The sequence below is a fragment of the Protopterus annectens genome, chromosome 8.part0 (assembly GCF_019279795.1).
Source record: "Protopterus annectens isolate FY-2018-M chromosome 8.part0, PAN1.0, whole genome shotgun sequence".
NCBI lineage: Eukaryota > Metazoa > Chordata > Ceratodontiformes > Protopteridae > Protopterus > Protopterus annectens.
Window position 1 is genome coordinate 1,364,835,241 of NC_056741.1, and position 19,528 is coordinate 1,364,854,768.

Genomic DNA, 19,528 nt, shown 5'->3' on the forward strand with positions numbered 1-19,528 from the left:
AATGAAAACTGGCAAAGGAACCGAGGTATTGGGACTGCAATTAAGGGTACAGAGATTAGGCAATAGGAGTCTGGAATGTACTGGAGAAAACTGCCAAAGGAACCAAGGTATTGGGAGCAAATAATTAGCGAGGAAAACGTAATAGAATGGGAAGAGACCAAGAATTCATGTGGACTGCAGGTTAGCGATTGCCTTCCCTATCGAGGACTGCTATCACAGTATAGGCAAAGAGAAAGGAGTAAGGGGATCCTAAATGAAAGACCAGCACTGGTAGAGCTTTTAGTAGAATCTAGAACAGAATCTGACGTAAAAAAGGGGTAGTTAGTAAGTAGGGCATATAACATATTGCATGAGGAATATAGGAATCATTCAAAGGATGTTGGAAAGGATTGTGAAAAGAGACTGGATAAACATTTCAGAAAGAAACTCTATATAGGTCACATTAAAGGTGGGAAAAGTTTTGAAATGATTTATTGTGATCTCCTTTTTTATAGCACAAAACCTAGCATTTTAACAGGGGTGTGTAAACTTTTTATATCCACTTTATGTAATACACCTCCTCACCACACCAAGTTGAGTTAACATTAAAACTCTCAGTTATCAAGATTACCTTAAATAACTAGCCGTAGGAAATCCAATTAAAATATTACAGTTTGTGTTAAGTAATTTTAAATGTCACATTAAGATAAAAACAGGTTGGAAAGAAAAATGTATTCAGGCCTGTATGGGTTACCAAACTTTCTACAACTCGTATCTTCATTATGACAGTAACATCCCACACTTCCAAAAAATAAGTTTTTTGAAGGGCTGGTATGTTACACTGGTACTTAGGACTTCTGATTATGTCACCTTTTATCAAAGAAAGCAATAACCTATATGGTATGTTTTTAGATCATGGTTTCCCCACAAACCCTTTGGAAACCATCCAAGATGAAATAACAAGTACTTGGGGCTCAAAATATAAAATGAGTTGTGGCTCAGGGGAAGGAATGTGTTGTTTCCAAAGACTGAGGGTGCAAACTATACGAAGACAGTGACATTAAAATACAACATTGAAACTGGATGAAAACATTGTGAACAAAACTTTCTAGAAACGGAATTATATTTCACCCACTTATAATACAGAAAAGAGGCAAAAACTTTTAAAGTGAGGTTTGAAAGAGGGGTGGAAAGCTTCACCTTGACTAGCAAAAAATCAGGGAACATATGGTTTTTCTACCATTGCAATTATATTTTAGAAGGCAAAAGAATTACTGTTGCTGCCTGTAACAAAACCTGCTGTTTCATATACGTGGCCAACTGTTTGTCATGCAACTCTTTTTACATAACAAAAATTGAAAGAATACTTAGGAGGAGAATTTAATATATGCATGACACTTGCTATAAAAAAAAAAAGATACAAATGCACTTTATGAGCATTCCCTTGTATGCAAGACCTCAGGTTTTAAGTTTTTTGTATTTGACAATGTTGCCATTAATACCAGAGGCAGGCCCTGGGGAAACCAGGCTCGAGTATAGGAAATTAACTTTTTTAAACTTAGGTGCAGGTTCCCCCAGTAGACTTAATGACAATATGTCAACATCCGGCATACTGAAGCGGAGAGCTACAAAATTATAACTTTTTTAATCTTGTACATGACAAAATGTGTAATATTCAAATATTTTCTATTTTTTTAGTATTCAGCTCCTTTATTTATTTTTTGGCACATGTAGACAAACATTTTTTAGTGTGATGTTGTCACATGACATTGTGAATGTTTATTTAATGGCATACTACAAGTTTCTTGTTAGTCCTGATTAAATGTAAGGGTTTAGACTTACTTTAGCACAGTATATTCATTAAGTATTAGGAAACCCAATCTTTAAGTCTTTTATAGCTTCATTTTCTTTACTTTATATCTTCAATTTGATCGTCATTAACACCATAAAATTCACAGGAGAATAAGCATATTTTCTTAAGTAAAACCTGTACAGTTCTCTACTGAAAGTATGCAGAAACCCTGCACCAAGAGGAGCCCACGCATTATAGAAAAGCACACAAACAGAGCATCTAAAATCATCCATGATTGTTTTATGCACATTATCCATTCACCATACAACAATCTCCACTCTCAACTTAGACGGTGATTGATGAATAAATTAGTTTTATCTGTGACCACAAACATAGTCTAATGCAGATCCTTCTGTAGCCACATTGTAAACAATCTACAGATTTGACATTTCTGTCAATTTTCATCGTGACTAAAAAGGATGACCAAACTAAATCATAAAAAAATCATTTGAAGTACTAGACCTCCCTTGTTAAGGCTATCCAAATGCATAACATTAATATCTCTTGAATTATGTGCCACCATAGCAAAAACATGTACAAATGCATTACTTCGAAGGAAAAAAAAAACATACAAGTAAATGTCTTCACTCAGAAGAAAGCAATTGCAATGAACTGGAAATACTTGCAGCATGATATTGTGCAATTTAAACATATCAAAAATCAGTAATATAAAAGCAATTTGTAAACAGCATAAATATTTACAGATCAGCTCACAGACCTACAATCCTGAATCTTATTCATTTACCCATAAGTTTGTACGTACTAAACATTAATATTTAAACAGTTTGTAAATATGTTTTTACAGTTTGACCTTCTACCCACAGTCTAGAATGTCATTTGCCCATAACTATGTATGAGTTGGGGCAACCCAGTGAATAGCATTGTCACATGACATCAAAAGGTTCTTTAGTTTAGTTCTAACTGGGTATATTTTGTGTTGAGTGTACATGTTGGGAGGGTGGCCTAATGGTTAAGGTGTTTGCCTTACAAACACAAGGTGCAGGGTTTGAGTCTCACAAGAGATAATTGGCTAGGCTTAAAATGGCTCGCAAGGGCAGTTAGCTTAGTACTAATCTATGAACCTATGAACCTATGTCTCCCTGTGTTCACGTTTTCTCTCAGTGCTCCGGTTTCTTCCCACACCTGAAAGACATGCAATAGGCGGATTAGTGAGTCTAAATTATCCATAGGTGTGTAGGTGTGTATGCAGAATATGTGGTAAAAAAAGAAAGGCCTTCCTGACTCTAAATTGTCCGTAGATAAGTGTGTGTGTAACAGCAATAGAGAAAGATACAGAAGAAAGGGCCTGGTGATCTACTTCATTCCCTACCTGTCTGTTTTAGGCTCATAGATAAAGTACTTGGCTAGTTGCCCTTGTGGACCATTTTAGGCCTAGCCAATTTCCCTTTCAAATGTGAGAATCAAACCCTGTACCTCCTGTTTTATGAGGTAATCACCTTAACAATTATGCCAACTCCTAACCATGTTAAACTGTGGATGGTAGCAGCTTTTCATGGGATCACTACAGGAGTCTGACGTGACTGGAAAATACTGGATGGCTATGTAAGCTAAGCATCCAGTTAGTCATCAAAGATTTCAGACAGTCGCACCTTTTCTTCATGATGCAGTTTTCCATTCATAAAAAAGACTGTGCGTTGTCTTTATTTTGGGATTTACAATGACCATCATGAATCAGACATTATGTCCCTTGTTGTTGTTGTTGTGTCTTTCGGCTTTTCCTGGTTAGGGGTTACCACAGTGGAACTCAGGTCCGCTAATGATTGGCAGTTGATTTTTACGTGCTGAGCTGCCAGCCCTAATGCACAACCTTCAATGAAGGTACACCCATTCACGCATGTCTCCACGCAGAAGATGCTCTAGCTCAGAGTCGAACCAGTCAGCGTCTTACTGTGAGGCGACAATGCTACCGCAGCACCACCACCGCGGACATTATGTCCCTCGGGATTAAAATCTAGATAATTCTTTATACCCTTACACAGTCCTCAGCTGACTTTAGATTCATACATTTCTGCGCCCCGCTGGGAAGAAACATTTTCAACAAACCTGGAAAAGTGAGTTTACACTTCATATTCCTTTGACAGTGCTTGTTGAGCTCTTTGGTAGATTGTCACCTTTGTGTTAACTTAGTCTTGGAAAAATCATGGTCAGTATATACAGGTCTACTTTACACAAAACTCTTTTTATTTAGGCACAAGATCTGTCAAAGCACCTGCTTCTTTTATACCAAGTTGCAAATTGCACCAATATCACTCATGGCTTTTCCATGATTCTATCAACATCAGACAGAGGCAAGTAATAAACATTTTTGATAGAGAAACCATTCTCATCCGTCAGTTTTACTTTTACAGTGCCCAAACAATCCATTTGTTGTCCTTCAGGAACTCCAGTTAATAAATGTCTCTGTCTAGCTGTATTGTCCAGGCTCACCATCTGCTGCTGCAGGTATACTGTCTGTGCGCATCATTCTCGTTATCATTGATCTTGCACTATCATTGCTGCATAGGATGAATGGCTTCTAGAGGCTCACAGTTTTCTTCAACAATTTCAAGCTACCATGTGTACACTGTTAATCTGTTGGCTACAATAACTTTCATAGCCTTTTCAGCATTTTTAAAACAATTTTATTAGCTACTTTTTCACAACAGCTGGCTGTTCAGGTAAGCCTCGTGGCCACTCAGTTGGCTGTGGTTTCTCCTCCTTCCACTAGAGTTGCCTGATTTTCCAACATTTTCAGATTTTTTTTTTAATCCATCCACCTCACAACCTCAATTTTAAAATTTACTTTAATCAACTTGTATAGTAAATATTCTTTAAGACCTCAAAATCAATGTAAAAGGTATAGAGTCTGTAGAGAACTGACTTCTTGAAGCACCATGAGATCCCCTTGCCATCTGAAATAGATTTTATTAACTTGACAGCTGTCATAAAACATGTTTTTGTCATTGGTTTCCTTTCCTATCAGAGCTTGACAGAAGTAATACTGGGTGTTAGTACAACTGGCATGAGGTCTGCAGGAATCAGCCCCACTAGCTTCCATTTTGTTGGTGCCTGCATACTTGACATATTTTCCTCAACCCTGTTTACTCCTGTGTGCCTGATGCCAGTAATATTAGCATTGGTTAGATGGATGTCTGTTTTAATGTTTATATTTCAGGTGTAAGTGTATTTTATACAACATTTTTCTAACTTAAAAGGAGTAGCATCTGCACTGCCTTACCTTAAAGAGGTGGGAATCAGTCTCACTGGTCCAGCGGCACTCTCCACAGCATCTTCCTTTGTGACTTCCTCTTTTCATACCGACAAGCCACCTAGCTACGTTGTTTCTACTCTGAGATTTTTTTTGTGCCTTCATAGCACACCAGTTTTCCTCCTGTTTTTCAGGAGCACTTGAAGAGGGCCTTTGACACTTTGATGTGAGGAATTTTCTTGGTCGGAAGAACCTAAAGAGTTTTTGCAAGATTACACATCTGGAGACTTCCCTTGAGTTGAAAATAGTCTCAGAACATATGATGAAGTGGAAGGTAGTATTTTCCCCTCCTTCCCTGCATGAGAACCATTTGGGAAAATCTGCAGGTTACTAAGGTAAGAGAAGGGTGATCATATAACTCACTGTTCTTCCCAAAGGAGATCTTATTAAATATGCAGGACAGTGGAGCAATTCTCCCTGATGATTCTATCTTTGGCACCTTTTTGAGGCATTATTTTGATTTATTTTTTATTTTATTTTACATTTGTTTACCGGGATGGTCCGACTGAGACAGTGCCCATTTTCAGCGGAGGCCCAAGGAGAAAAGCTCCAGTTTAAACTTGCATACAAAGTCATCACATCAAGTAATAGAAATTCTAGACAAAAAAAGAGTATTAACACATTTACAGGATAAAAATTTAAAAACAAAACTATATACATAGTGTCAAATAGAACAGGACTTTAAACACTTTGAATATAGACAAATATATGGTTGCACTTGCATATGTGGAGGAACATAACATTAGTTAGGAAATTAAGTAGGGAGAATCACTTAGGCAAAGTAGTGCATAGTTAGTAATACTTCTGTGGTGAGAGTTTTAACTAGGAATGTAACTACTAATAGAGAAGTAGTATTGTTGGAAGGGATATGTTAACAGAGTTAGTATGTACCGCCAAATTGTATAAGTAGTGCTAAGTTAGTAATTAACCTGGAGTGTTACATGTACATGTGCAAATTATGAATTAAGCATGGGAATAACTGGATGCCATGGTTTCCATTCCCAAGAATGCATAGCTAATATTGCAGACCCACACTCCCAAACTTGAGTGTCACTGTCCAGGGCTCTGGGTAGGCTTGGAAAGTATGTATTTAAATCCTACACATTAGTCATGAGGGAGTTGAATTACATAATACAGATGCTGTATTTCCAGGGGGAAATCTTGGATGAAGCACAACACTGCTTAGTGGGCCACATGATAGTACCTTTAAGGGGTATGTCTACACTTTGTTGCAGCATTTGCTGTTTATGCAGGATTTTTGTTTCATCATCGCTTGTTAGAAAACCATGACTTGCATTGAGTGAGCAGGCAGTGTACTCCAGCAGGTTTTCCCACTTTTCCCACTGTAGTGCAGTTGAGCAATTGGTATGTATACAAGGTAAGCATGTGTGTGTGCGGCCATGTCTCCCACAGGGAGGTACAGGGGACTTGCCCCTCTACAAGACTGTTTTTATTTATTTATTTTTTGAGTTATGCTTCTTGATTGTGAAAATCATTGAAATGTTGACGTGCTCTGAGATGTCTTGATGGACTGTAGAGAAAGCCCTTTAAGGATACACTTAAGGTGTGGGCCTCCCTGTTTCTACAGCTGACCGCTTTGTGGTCCAGGATATGCATGACATGCTGGAGGATGTATCAGGGCAGAAGAATCAAGTATAGCCAAGCAATGACACTTCTCCCTCCACCTCACTCTTTACCAAGGGTGCCAAAATAGTCTTCATTGACTCGCCCTTTAAAAGGCCCATGTTATATAGATCCCAGATAGCTGACTTTTCAGGCTATGAGGAAAAAATATAAACTGTAACTGTTTTGTATGTGCGGTTTCAGTGCTTGATCGACAGAATGTATAGGTATCTCGTGGAGTCAGTGGAAACCTTGGGAACAGAAGACCCACAACCCTAACAGCAAGACTCCCCTGAACTACAGCAGACTTCTGCTGGATTCCGGTAAGGAAATTGGCCTAGAGGCCATGGTACTTGCAGCTATTATGTGGCTATGGACAGGCCGCAGGGTGATCACCAACTATCTTGATTACCACTTTTAAAACTCCTGGAAGTAGCTGTTTGAAGGGAAATGTTTCTACACGCCTCTTCATGATTCACCATTTTTACTGAGACATATCCAAAAACTGTGTTTTAGCTAAAAGTCGTATAACATTTTCTTCACCTCCTTTTCCCCATCTGTGCATTTTCTCTGCTTTCCTTTCTGACAAGATGCACATAGAAAGGAAGTTCAGATATTCTCAAGGAAAAAAGTCATCCTGTAGGTCTTAACAAAATCACAGGGACTCTATTATAGTCACAGTTTTTAGTGCTCAAAAAACATGAAGGGCCTAAGACCCATAAACTATAGGAGCTGCCTCAACCCCTTTAAATTGTCTTTTTGTGTGGTAGCCATTCATTCTGTCCTCCCCTTGCTTTGCAGAGGAGACATGGATATGCTGTTTAGATCTTCATGATGCTTCCTGTCCATTAAAATCAGGAATCATTATTGTTCTTTTAATCAAGAGCCAGTGTTACCAATTACCCAATTCCTTTTTGATCAGGAGCCAGTATTACCAGTTACCCTGATTCCTTTTTAGTATGGCTTCTGCCCTAAAGGTGTTTAGAAAATGTTTGTCAGTATGAGTTGCCTATGTGTTTGCAAGTAATAAGACTGCTTTCCTGTTTGAATGACCAGATTCTGTAGGCCAGTGACAGAGACAGTGTTAACTGGCATAAGGAGAATCTGTTTTCTTTGGAGATCACTGTTAAATTTGCAAAGTTCCTTCTGATTTGATACAGTCTTTTACTTTTATAGTTTGTATCCAAGATACCAAGACTTGTCAAGTATTTTTATCTGTGTAGGGAATACAGGACATTTGCCTGACAGTTCTTCAGTTATCTAGTTATTGTCCCTGTAACAGCCTTTGGCTCGGAGCCCTGGGTTTAATGGTGACCTTGAGATTGATATACCATGCCATATGCTAGTCTTGCAGCCGATAGAGTTCAGTGGTCACAGGACTCGGACTCCCTTGGACATGGTTGCCACAGTTTCCTGTTCTTACAAGCAGTAGCTAAGTTGGTGAACTCTTCTTTCCAATTTCTTGACAGGCATGTGTTTTGTTCAGCAGTCTGAGAGCTACAGTGAATGCGTGTGTGCTTCATTTATCAAATAAGGGCGATGCTATCTGGGTCACATGGCACACAAACTATGGGCCATTCAGGAATCGATACTTCATATCTGTCTTCTTGAGTTGCAGGCAGTTGTCTCTTTTCTAAAAGCTTTACTAGAGTGGATCACAGAAGGCCCCATCTCAGCTATTGGGAAATTGTAACAGATGTGTGGCATATCAACATGGCAAGAGGTACTTTTTTCTTTCCCTTTAGGAAGTCAAAAGAATATTGCCTTAGGACATCCAACTAGGAGGACTGAGCTGGGAATTATGTCATACTTGGACATCCATAAAATCAGAGGTAAAGTCATAGATACTCGCCATTGCTTGATTATTTATTTCTTAACTAGGTAAGGTGGCTGCTGTAAAGTTCCTTTTCAGTCATGACCTGAGCACAAAGTGCAGATAACAAAAGGAGTCCTAAACAATACATATACCTTTAGTGTTGTTTGAAGTATACAGTGAACATAAACTTGTATTATACAGAAGTTATCGATTTCTAGCTGACAGAACTTCCGTTAACCATGTTTTCAGAGTGACAATTTGCAGCGTTATTTAGGGATTGCTCAGAACATGTATAGTTACATAATGTGACTTGGTTTATTGCAGTTGAAAAGTGCCAGGTTCAGTACACAAAATGTATAAAGTCAGTACATAAACTTCCATTGTTATTTAAACTAAGTTAATTTCCAATGATATGTACAAGAACACTCTCAGTAAGGCAAGTTTTACATATGTGGTTACGAGTAAAACAGTTTGATTAAATGTCCCTTGACTCAATTACATGCTCTTTGTTAAAAGTTGAATGGAAGTTTTATACACAATTCTTTTGAGTGGAGGGCTGAAATTTCCTGTGCAATAGAACAAGCTCCAGGGTCTGGGCTGACTTCTCCTGGAATTGTTTTTTCAGTTGTTTTAGTGTGTGTATGTGTGTGCATGTTTGTTTGCATATGTATACTTGTACATGCACATGCATATATTTTCTGTAAAGACTAGAGTTATGTATAATTGACATCCGTGTATGTGTAGTATGTTTAAGTATATTGAAAAACTTAAGTTGAAATTTACTTTTTTTGTATTAGAAACTAAAAGACATGCAATACCCTGATAAACTAAAGTCTTTTGGGGAGTCATGGGAAAGAAGCTTGCCTCATGGCATGTCATATGTGCAGCCCCCACACCCTTTTCTTGTCCATCCTTCCAGCAGCAATCTCCTGCTTGTCAGGCAGGTGGGGGTTGTGCTTCATCAGCTCCTTATCTGAGTGACTGCACACTGCTGAAACTAGTTCCTTGTGACTGTCATAACTGTCTCTTTCTGAACCAGAAACTGTGGTAACTGCACTGTTTGCATTCATTCATGTACATTCCTTTAGTTCAGCTTTGAACATACTACCATCCATAGTCAAATATGGGAGACTGCATGTATGAGCTTCAGGTAAGCTGTGCTTGATGGCTACGTTAGTATTTTAATGTAATAACTTTGTTAGTATAATTTTTAATTTAATTGAAATGTGTTCGTAGATAGCAGGCTGCTCACACACACGTATTTTAGTGGTTTGTTCTGCATGTGCCTATTTTTCTTTGGTTTTGGACTGAGAATATTTTTGTTTTACTTCTTTTTGTAAGGGATAAAAAGAGGTGGAAGTAAGCTACATGTGATAGTTTTTTTTCCTTGTATCTGGGAGATAGTGGAAGAAGGAATGTGATTCAACTTGTGTCTGATAGTAGGCAGTGTGTAGGCAGTGTGTACTATGTAGGCAGTGTGTACTATGTACCCATTGAAGTCATTTTCCTCTAGTACATAATATTTATAAACCAACTTTTGGCAGTTTCAGGTTTGTACTAGTTAGAATATGAGTTGAAGTCACGGTAAATGATAAACAAAACACTTCTGGTGAAGCGCTACAATTTCTCCTCTCTGTCAGTATGTGTGTGTGGATGTGTGAATGTGTGTGTGTGTGTAGCTGCGTCTGCGTGTGGATGCATGCGTGTGCATGTGTGTGTGGATGCACGCGCGTGTGTGTGTGTGCGTATATATATATATATATATATGTATATATATGTGTATATATATATATATATATATATATATATATATATAGATGTATGTATATGTATATATATATGTATGTATATATATATATATATATATATATAGATGTGTATGTATATGTGTATATATATGTATGTATATATATATATATATATATATATGTGTGTGTGTGTGTGTGTGTGTGTATATATATATATATATATATATATGTGTGTATATATATATATATATATATATATATACACACATGTATGTGTGTATATACATATATATATATATGTGTGTGTGTGTTTGTAAAAAATGTATGAACCTATGAAAAAATCCAACACTGTTCTTCGACTTAGCGTAGATCTAGGGGTATGTAGCAGATTGCTGCCCTTTTTTTTTTTTTTTTTTTTTTTTTTTTTGGGTGGGTTGCTTTTTAACTTGTGTGTTGACAGCAAGGTCTGAATGACTAAATGGGAAAACTTAGCATGTGAAATCAGGATTTAGTGAACAGAAACATGAATGCAAGAGAGTTCCTCTTTACCAGAAATTCAAGCCTGGTAGCTGGTGAGCTACCAGGGCTGTTTCTTTTAAAAAGTGTCCGTTTGCAGTCTTTGAAGAATTATCCATGGGGGGCAAGACTTTTCCACAAAAATCCTGCTTTGTAGGTGAGTTCGTGCATTCTGTAAGTGGGGATAATAAGAGAAATACTAGGATTAAATTCATAGTTGCAGTGACAGCATTCCTATAGTGGAATAGACTAAAACTTATTACCCATTATTAGTGTAAACACAGTGTACCTGTAGTCATTGCAATTAGAATGAACTGTAGTGTAATATTAGTTAAGAATCTGTACAGTGAAGTTCTGATCTGTTCCCCGTTTGAATTTTTATAACAAGAAGAGAAATAATTAATGCAGTATGTGACAAAGCATGTGTTGATCTTGTCACCATGAGGTTTGCAAAATTAGTAGCTGAATGCACTTCTAAGATGGAGGTGGTGCTTCCCAGCACGGTCTCCAAGAGCAGGTAGGTGAGCTAGGAGCAGTCTATATCACATCAGCGAATGCTAAAAATAGCAAAAGCTGATGTATCGAACTTTAAGTCCGAAATCTCTAAACAGCGAAAGAACAGATCAGTGAATTTTTTCCCAGGGAAACAATTTGCTGATCCAAAAAAAAAAATACAGTCAAAATTAAGTGGGGGCTCCCCCCCCACCATAAATATACCAACTCCGAGACCGCACCACAGTGGAGAAAACAGCAAAGCACAGAGAACGCCCCAGCGGTCCCCCCCCCCCCCCCCGGGGAAAAAATTTGCTGATCCGTTCCTTCGCTGTTTTCAGCTTTCGGACTTTGAAGTTTGATATATCAGCGTTCACTATTTTTAGCGTTCACCGATGTGATATAGACCCAGCTAGGAGGCCAGAAGGCAGATCTGCAACATTTTCTTACATATTTGATTTGAAGTTTTACTGTAGGAAAAGAGGAGTATAGTATTTCAGATGCACTTTTTTTAGAAACTTTTTTTGTGGTTTGTAGCCTAGACAGCTTGACCAGCATCTGTGACATATGTACTAATAAGGTCTTTGCAGAAAGAAAAACAGAAGGAATGCCTATTGGAATCATCACTGTTTCATGACAATAGGTAACCTGAATGTATATGCAGAAAGTATTGTTACCACAACTAATTAAAGTAACTAAGCGTGATTACATACATCTCAACTGTACAGATTTACAGAATGTGCCGATTTTTGCCTCATATTTTTGGTCCGTTTTTCATAAAATTGTGGTTTTCCTGACAAGGTAGTGGCAAATCATTTAAGACTTAAGTTAGAAAATGATGACAGGCATTTGAGTTTCAGGCTTCATACCCTTCAGAAAATTTGTGCAAATGCAAAACCCGTTAATTCATCAACTTTCTAAGTTTGTAAGATCACTATTTTTGTCCCTATTTTTCGGCCTTTCTCCCACTTTTATTTATCATTTTGTCCAGATTTCTTGCTCTAACAGGTTTGAGAGGTATGAACGGGAAGGCTATGGCAGCTGGCATTTTTTTGGATTTATGTATTACATAGACAACTGTCCCTGATTTTGCCCAGTCTCTTATAACATCTTTGATTTCCTGATAATTCACTGAGGATTGCTGCCTGCCGTTATAGTTTTATACTTTTCATACTTCTTAGTCTTCTGAAAGTGCATGTTGATGCAAAACATGTCGTTCTATTAACTTTTTAAGTGAATTAGAGCAATCTGTAAAAAGATCTTTGGGCCTTTGACCCTTCATTTTTTTGGTTTTGTCAATAGTTATGCATAAGCATGTTTGGTCAGGAAGTTGGTGACACTTTGGTAAGAGAGCAGATTAATTAGGCAGGTAGCACAGAGTTAAGATCCAGAGGGAATATGGGAAGGCATTAATGTACAAGGGGGAGAAACCAGGATCAATACAGCAAAGGAACTGTTCACTGGGTTAATACAGGAAGGTTTTTAAATGGAAGATTCCTTCTGTTTTTAGTTAACAGCAAGGTCTTAAAAGCAGAACACATGGGCAAAGTAGGGGAAATTGCCAGATGATCCAGTGGAGTATTTATTTATTGTTTAAGGCATGTAAGTGTTCAAGCGTTTGGTGTTTGAGAAGAATGCACATAAAAAAAAAAAAAAATCATATGAGCTGTTTGGGTGGTTGAGGTCAAGTCACTGAAATGAAAAACATGCATACCATCCTTAACGGGCAGTAGCCGAAACAGACAGGTTGATAATGGTACTTTGCTAGGTAAAAGCCCAAAAGAAAGAAAGTATTGCAGTCGAGCTGGATGAAATTGTACCCAAGACCTTTGAAAGGAAAATAAAGGGACTCATTAAATTATAGGGGGGGGGGTTCTGTGTCTAGTTAGGATTTCTTTACATCCTGCCTAGCTGAGCAAAGTTTTCAACTTTTCACTTGGTTGTACAAGATGATAAGGGGGTACAAAGAGCAAAGCCTCCTTCATGGGGAATATGGAAAGTTGTTCCACCCCCACTTCACTTCACGTTGCTGTTTTGAGCTTGTTCAGTAGAAATGACTTTGCTATTTGTGAGGCAACACAAATCTTATTATAGGTTCATAGGTTCATAGGTTTATACTAGGCTATCTGCCCTAAGGCATTTATAAGCCTAGCCCAAATTATTGTGGCTTACGCCACCCCTTATATGAAAAAATACTGTGCCCATTAGTTTGTTGTGCCTCTGTCCAGCAGTGACCCAGAGATGATTCCCGGGGTAAACCTACGATCTCCCATCCACAGGTCTAGATTTCTCTTGAACAGAGTCAGCGAGGTGCTCTGCCTCACATGGACCGGGATTTTATTCCACAGCATAGGGAGTCTCTGAGTGATAAATCTATCCCTCCAGCACGTCCTATTTATATCCGTGCTAAGGTTTAAGTCGCTTGCTCTAGTGGTTTTGGTGGATTTGGATTTTTGAGGTGGAGCATGTCCATTAATTCCGGGTTGGACATGGCCTTGTATGTCAGGCACATGTCACCTCTGAGCAGACGGTATGCGACTGAATAGAGCTGGAGTTTCTTCAATCTGGCAGCATATGACAGATTTTGGAGTCCCTTTATCCTTTTGGTGAGGAACTTTTGGGGTCTCTCCAATTGCTGCAGATGTCGGGTGAGATACATCCCGAATGGGGCATTGTACTCGATCATTGGTCTGATAAGTGAAGAGTACAGGGGAACAATGACCTCACTAGATCTGGATGTGAATCCCTTCATGATCAGGTGGGCAATGTAGAAGGTCTTTCTAACCACTTTAGCAATGTGAGTGTCAAAAGAAAGGCCACTGTCAACCTGGGTCCCCAGGTCCCTGATAACCTCTTCTGTGCTTAGTGGATTGCCACCTATATGGTAGCTTGGGGTTACCTTGTTTTTCCCGAAGGGTATGACTATACATTTTTTGGCGTTTAACTTCAGGCCATGGCTCTGGCACCAGCTATCTGTTTCCGTGAGTCCCTTCTGAATTGACTTTGTAAACTGTATTCAGTTGTGGTGTCATGAGTTTAAACAAGAAAACTCGACTTATGGTATGTATAAGAAAGTCAGTCATTGAATCTGAATCGGACTACTGGGTTGGAGTAAAGAAGGTGGGTACTGGGAGCTATTTTTTACCAGCCCCAAAGGAGGCTCCATCTTCATCCCTTGTCTGAAGAACAAGGAGGAAGGAAAATGTACACTTATAGAAAAGATAGCAAGGTGATTGAATTAAGTGCGTCCAGAAAACAAATTTAGTTCAAGAAATAGGAAATATTACAGATAAGTGGGCTGTATGAAAGGGAAGCTAAGAGTGTTTTATGTGGGTGGCTACTGATTTGCCGACATTCCAGTTAGATGTACTGGTTTAAATGTAAAACTCCACTGAGTAATTTCTCCTTGTGAAAGCAAAGGTTTACTGCAGTCATTCATGGTACAGATAACTGCTTCTGAGCCTTCTTTGCTGTTGCAGTTTGTTCTTGCCTTCCTTCATCATTCTTATATTGCAGATCTACATTTTGATTTTTACTTTTTTTTTTTTTTCTAGAATGGAAATTTGGATTTGCCTAGCACTATTATAATTGGGACCAGGAAGAGTCAGGTGAGTTTCTTAGTCTTGCTGCTGAGATTATTTTACTCCGCTTTTAACATGACAACTGTGTAAAGGTGGGAAGCTTGTATCCTTAATGTGTTGGAAAAATCCTCCCACATATTTTGACATTTTGTGATGCCTCAGGTAGAGATTAGCTTTGATACTTTTTTGTTAATAATTTATGGATTTGCATCAAAACAGTGCCTGACAAATGCTCTACTGCTATATTTTATGAAGGTGTTATTAACTAATCTTTACATCTTTTTAAACTCCCTGTTTTGTCAGTTGTACTATCCAGGGTTTCTAAGTGTAATTTTTTTATAACCTTGATACCTGTCCCCTTCTAGAATGCCTGTACCTAAAGTAGGAAACGGACTCCTGCACTTTTTCCGTCAGACTGAGGAGAGAGAGCCGCCACATTTATCCATCTGTGCTTCTCTGTTGTGACTAATCAGTGAACAGCCTGAGTAAACACCCAAGTCAGAGACCACAGTGTACTTAATAGTAATCTGTGGTATAGCAGTACCCCTGGCCTGTTTCTTCAGCTTTTTCCTGCAGAATCTGATATCTTTGTTTTGTAATACAGACTGTAATTTGCAGATGTTAATACAAAACTGGTTTGCTGTTGTGTACTAGGTCTTTCAAGCTGAGTGTAGTGCAAAGGATCTTCATTTTAATTAGTGATGAGTTGGGAGTGGCTGGAGTGGGATCTGCAAGAAGGGAAAGGGTGGCGCATTTTGGGGGCGGGGTGGAGTATAGTAGCTTTGGTTATGAAGATAAGAGTCTTTGAAACCAGACTTTTGTCTGCAGATAATGTCAATTAAATTGTTTTTTCCCCACTTTTTTCACACATTAGTATGCTACATGAGCACGTTTTACTGCTCAGCAGTCTGTTTGTACATATTAGGACTGCCCTCATTTTTACTTTCATATCCTGTGTGTACAGCCTAATGTAAAACACAACTGAAAAGATTCAACATACATGCAGCAGTGTTCTGCAGTGTGAACGAAGTAATAAGTTCTTTGTAGTGCTACAGAGTCCCGCACGTATACATAACCATTAAACAGCATTTCCAAGCCAGTATCTTCTTTCTTGTTTTGCCATATGTGTATACGCAACTCTGCATACAGGAGTTTTAATTAATTAATTAATTAATTAGTTAATTAATTAATCAATTAATTAATTAATTAACTAAATTAATTAGCCGGGTTAGTCCATCTGGGCCAGGAGCCCATTTTCAGTGGAGACTCGAGGAGAAAAGCTCCAGTACATAATAAAAAAATAATACAATAGAAAAATACAATATAAAAAAACTCATGGCAGTTGCCACCTAAAGTTACAAGACAGTAGTAATGATGCTTCAAACTTTAGATACTGTTCTTAGTTATAATGTGTGTGACTTTGAGACCACAATCCCATAAAGAATCTTCGTTGTAATTACTGTTAACTGATGTTCAATTAATGAGCAGAACTACAGGTCTCTCTAGACTTGGGGAGGGGATTAATTTTCACAGAAGGACATGGTGTACAGGCATTTGCACAGTATTAAATAACATTCAGAATTTATGTACTTGCACAGAGACTTGCAAATAAAAAAAAACAATGTGCAGCGTGAATAAAGTAGGCCTTATATGCATCAGATACATTGATTATTATAGTATCTTATATGAGAACAAGAATGCACATTATCAGACTTCTGTTAGATAGGTTGTTTAACCTTTTTGTTTACCTGAGGAAAGCTAGGACACCCTTGATGCTGGAGGGCAGAGTTACAGAGCCTTGGCCTTGCTGCAGTGAAGGAACAGTCTTAGCTTTTGTGAAATGCAAGTCTGTTGACACTTGAGAGCTGTGCTGCATGCTCTGAGGTCCATAAAGAGACGCACAGTAGGCCAGAATAGAAATAGAGAAGATCAGGAATCCAAAAGTGAAGTGGGTCTGCTGTAGCACATGCAAGCATGATTCTGAAGTAAGAGGTACTCACTATTGACAATTTATTTAGATGCAGCATAGCTCAGCATTTCCCAAATCAGATAACTAAAAAAAACTAAAAACTAGCACTCCGTGTGGAATAATGTAGCTGTCATTGAACAAGGACTGGCACTTCTGTGTATCAGGTAAACAAGAATGGGAATGAACTGTTGTATTGGCGTAACAAAAAAAGGAATGCAAAAGCATAAGGAACTGGATTAGTTACTCTCGGTCTGCAGGATGGAAGGGTAAACCAACAATACATTTGGTGACCGATTTGGATGCAGTAGCAGAGCAGAATGGAGGAGTAGCTGCTTATATGAGAAGTGAATCTGAGCTTAGAAAATGGGCGGTATCCAGTTTTTGAAAGACAAGTGAGGCAGCAAGGACAAGGGTGCTTTACGAGATTTTAAAGGAAATCAGCTAGCCACAGCAGTTTCCATTGCATGGACAGGAATATAAAAAATGAACATAACTACGGCTATGAAGGATAGAAGGGAACCATTAGGTAATTGTTTTACATATGGTAAGACAGGCAAGCAGCAGAAAATGCAGTGGAAATGATTGGCATACACTGTTTAGGTAAGTTGCAATACCCCATCCTTTCCCTCCCCCAAAGAAAATTCTCAACAACAAGGTATCTCAGAGTCTTTATTTTTTTTATTTACCTTCTAGAAGGCAGTGTACAAACTCTGTGTAACCAGTATCAATACTCTGAAATTGGGACTGAAGTTCTTTTGCTATGGTATCCAGTTTCACTGCTCACCAGATTGAACAGTTGTAATTATACAAAAAAACAGGAAAATCTATAAAACAAAATGCTGTTAATTACTATGTGGTTTTGTATCTGGCTGACAAATACTACTTTGTTTTATTTATTTTTTGGACTGCAGCTGGAGGTTAGGATTGAGTCCTGGGATGTGGTTATGTGCAGTAGCCAGTACACCACTGGGGCTTTGTGGTGCCCCTTGTGTTGTTCATGTAACATTCCAGTGTGACCAGAAACCTGCAGAGGAGTAGAAAGAAGTGTGAGAGAGATGCAAAGAGAGAAGGGAAGCAGGATGAATGAGGGGCAGTAAGTAAAAGGGATGACAAAATGAGGATAAGGAAGGATGAAACCGGGATAAACGGCTATGTGAGAGATCTGTAGGGTTCATGTAATGTGACTTGTGAGTGCAGCTGCACTTTGCTTCAGTGAACAGGTATTCCTTGAGCTTTTGTCTGAAGTCTGTGTACTTTTGGATGTCTCTGATTGAGAGAGGAATGAAGTCTCGTAGTTTAGGTGCTAGGATGGGGAATGCATGGTCAGTGCTATAAAACCTTTTTGGAGTTAGTAGGGTGGGTCGAGATTGAGAGATACCCCCGAGGTTATATGTGGGAGTTTTTGTGAAAAGTTTATGATTGAGAGGAGATGATGTTGCAGGAGAGAAGGCTTTGTGAATTAGTGATCCTAGTAAGATCGGCTGTCAAATGTACTGGGAGCCATTTAGCTTTGGCAAGAGGTAGGCAGTGATTTTCATTAATTGGGAGAAGTTAGTAATGAACAGGCAGATTTTATTGGAGAAGGTTTGTAAGTTAGCAGCTGAGATAAGGGTATTCCTTTGCCTATAGCAGCTTTGGCTGGACGGGACAGAAGAGGCGACAGCTTGCTCACCCAGAGAAGTAGTGTGTTGTGAATGTTGTAATGTGTAGTTGAAAGTTAAGAGATTGGTCTAATCAAATGCCAAGGTGTTTGAAGGATGTGGTAGTTTCTGTGGCGGTACTGTTAACATCTTCAGTATTAAGGAAGCTAGGTGCTTTGGCTAGTTTTTAGTTGGTTCCAAATAGCATTACTTTTTTGAGGGATTGGGTATAGGTTTCTGGCCTGTTAGCCACTGGTTGAAGGTTTGGAGGTCATCTTGGAGCTGAGTTTGCATTATAGAGTGAGATTTCTTTGGCCTTTAACTCACCATGTCATTTGCATAAAGAATTAGAAGTTTACAAGGGCGATCAGTTGGACGTTTGTTGATAAAATATGGACAACAGCAGTGGGGCTAAAGTAGAACCCTGGGGGATTCTGTTCATATGAGGAGCTGTTTCAGATGTGGTGGTGCCAACTTTCACCTTGAGGGATCTATTGGTAAGGAAGTCTACAAACCAAGGTTTTGTAATCTGCTGCACATTGCTTGCTACTAGATGAGCATTCAAATGAATCCCAGTCTCCGTTATATAGCTGTTTTTCTTCCAGTTTTACATTGTGCTAAACTTTTGTTTTACACTGCTGATTTTTTTGTACTGTAGCATATGATGGACTTGCTCCATAATACTAGTACCCTAATTCTGTAGCAGAAATGTCTTTTAGTGTTGGCTGTTTTCCTACAACATTTTGTTTCACTGCTTAAGTCCCTTTGCCTTCCAGTTTTCTGCATTTGAGTTTTTTGATGGCGTTACAAACTGTACGTAGGAGTTAACTATACCAACTTGGACAGTTTAGCAACCTTGAATTTGCCCATTGTAGAAGTGGCCTATCACTCACCCAGCCCTTCCTTATTATTGATAGCTAACTAGAACCACTATCTTTCGCTAACCCTAGGTTCATGAAATGCCACTATCTGCCCTCCTGGCTTATTTTATTACATGCCAGCCATACCTAAGAGATGAGTCAGGTTGAGTCCTAGTTAGAAGTG

General features: G+C 38.6%; 1 protein-coding gene across 2 annotated transcripts in view; it reads left to right on the forward strand.

Moving 5' to 3' along the window:
- Positions 1-19,528, forward strand: part of HMBS (hydroxymethylbilane synthase) — a 378,523-nt gene that overhangs the window by 56,880 nt on the left and 302,115 nt on the right. The window contains exons 1-2 of one of the 2 annotated variants that reach the window (XM_044080944.1): positions 9,560-9,688; positions 14,849-14,902. In XM_044080944.1, coding sequence (XP_043936879.1) covers positions 9,662-9,688; positions 14,849-14,902 — 81 coding nt within the window. In that variant the 5' untranslated portion in view covers positions 9,560-9,661. Of the gene's footprint in view, positions 1-9,559; positions 9,689-14,848; positions 14,903-19,528 lie in introns of those variants that run through there. The other variant, XM_044080943.1, reaches the window with a different exon arrangement.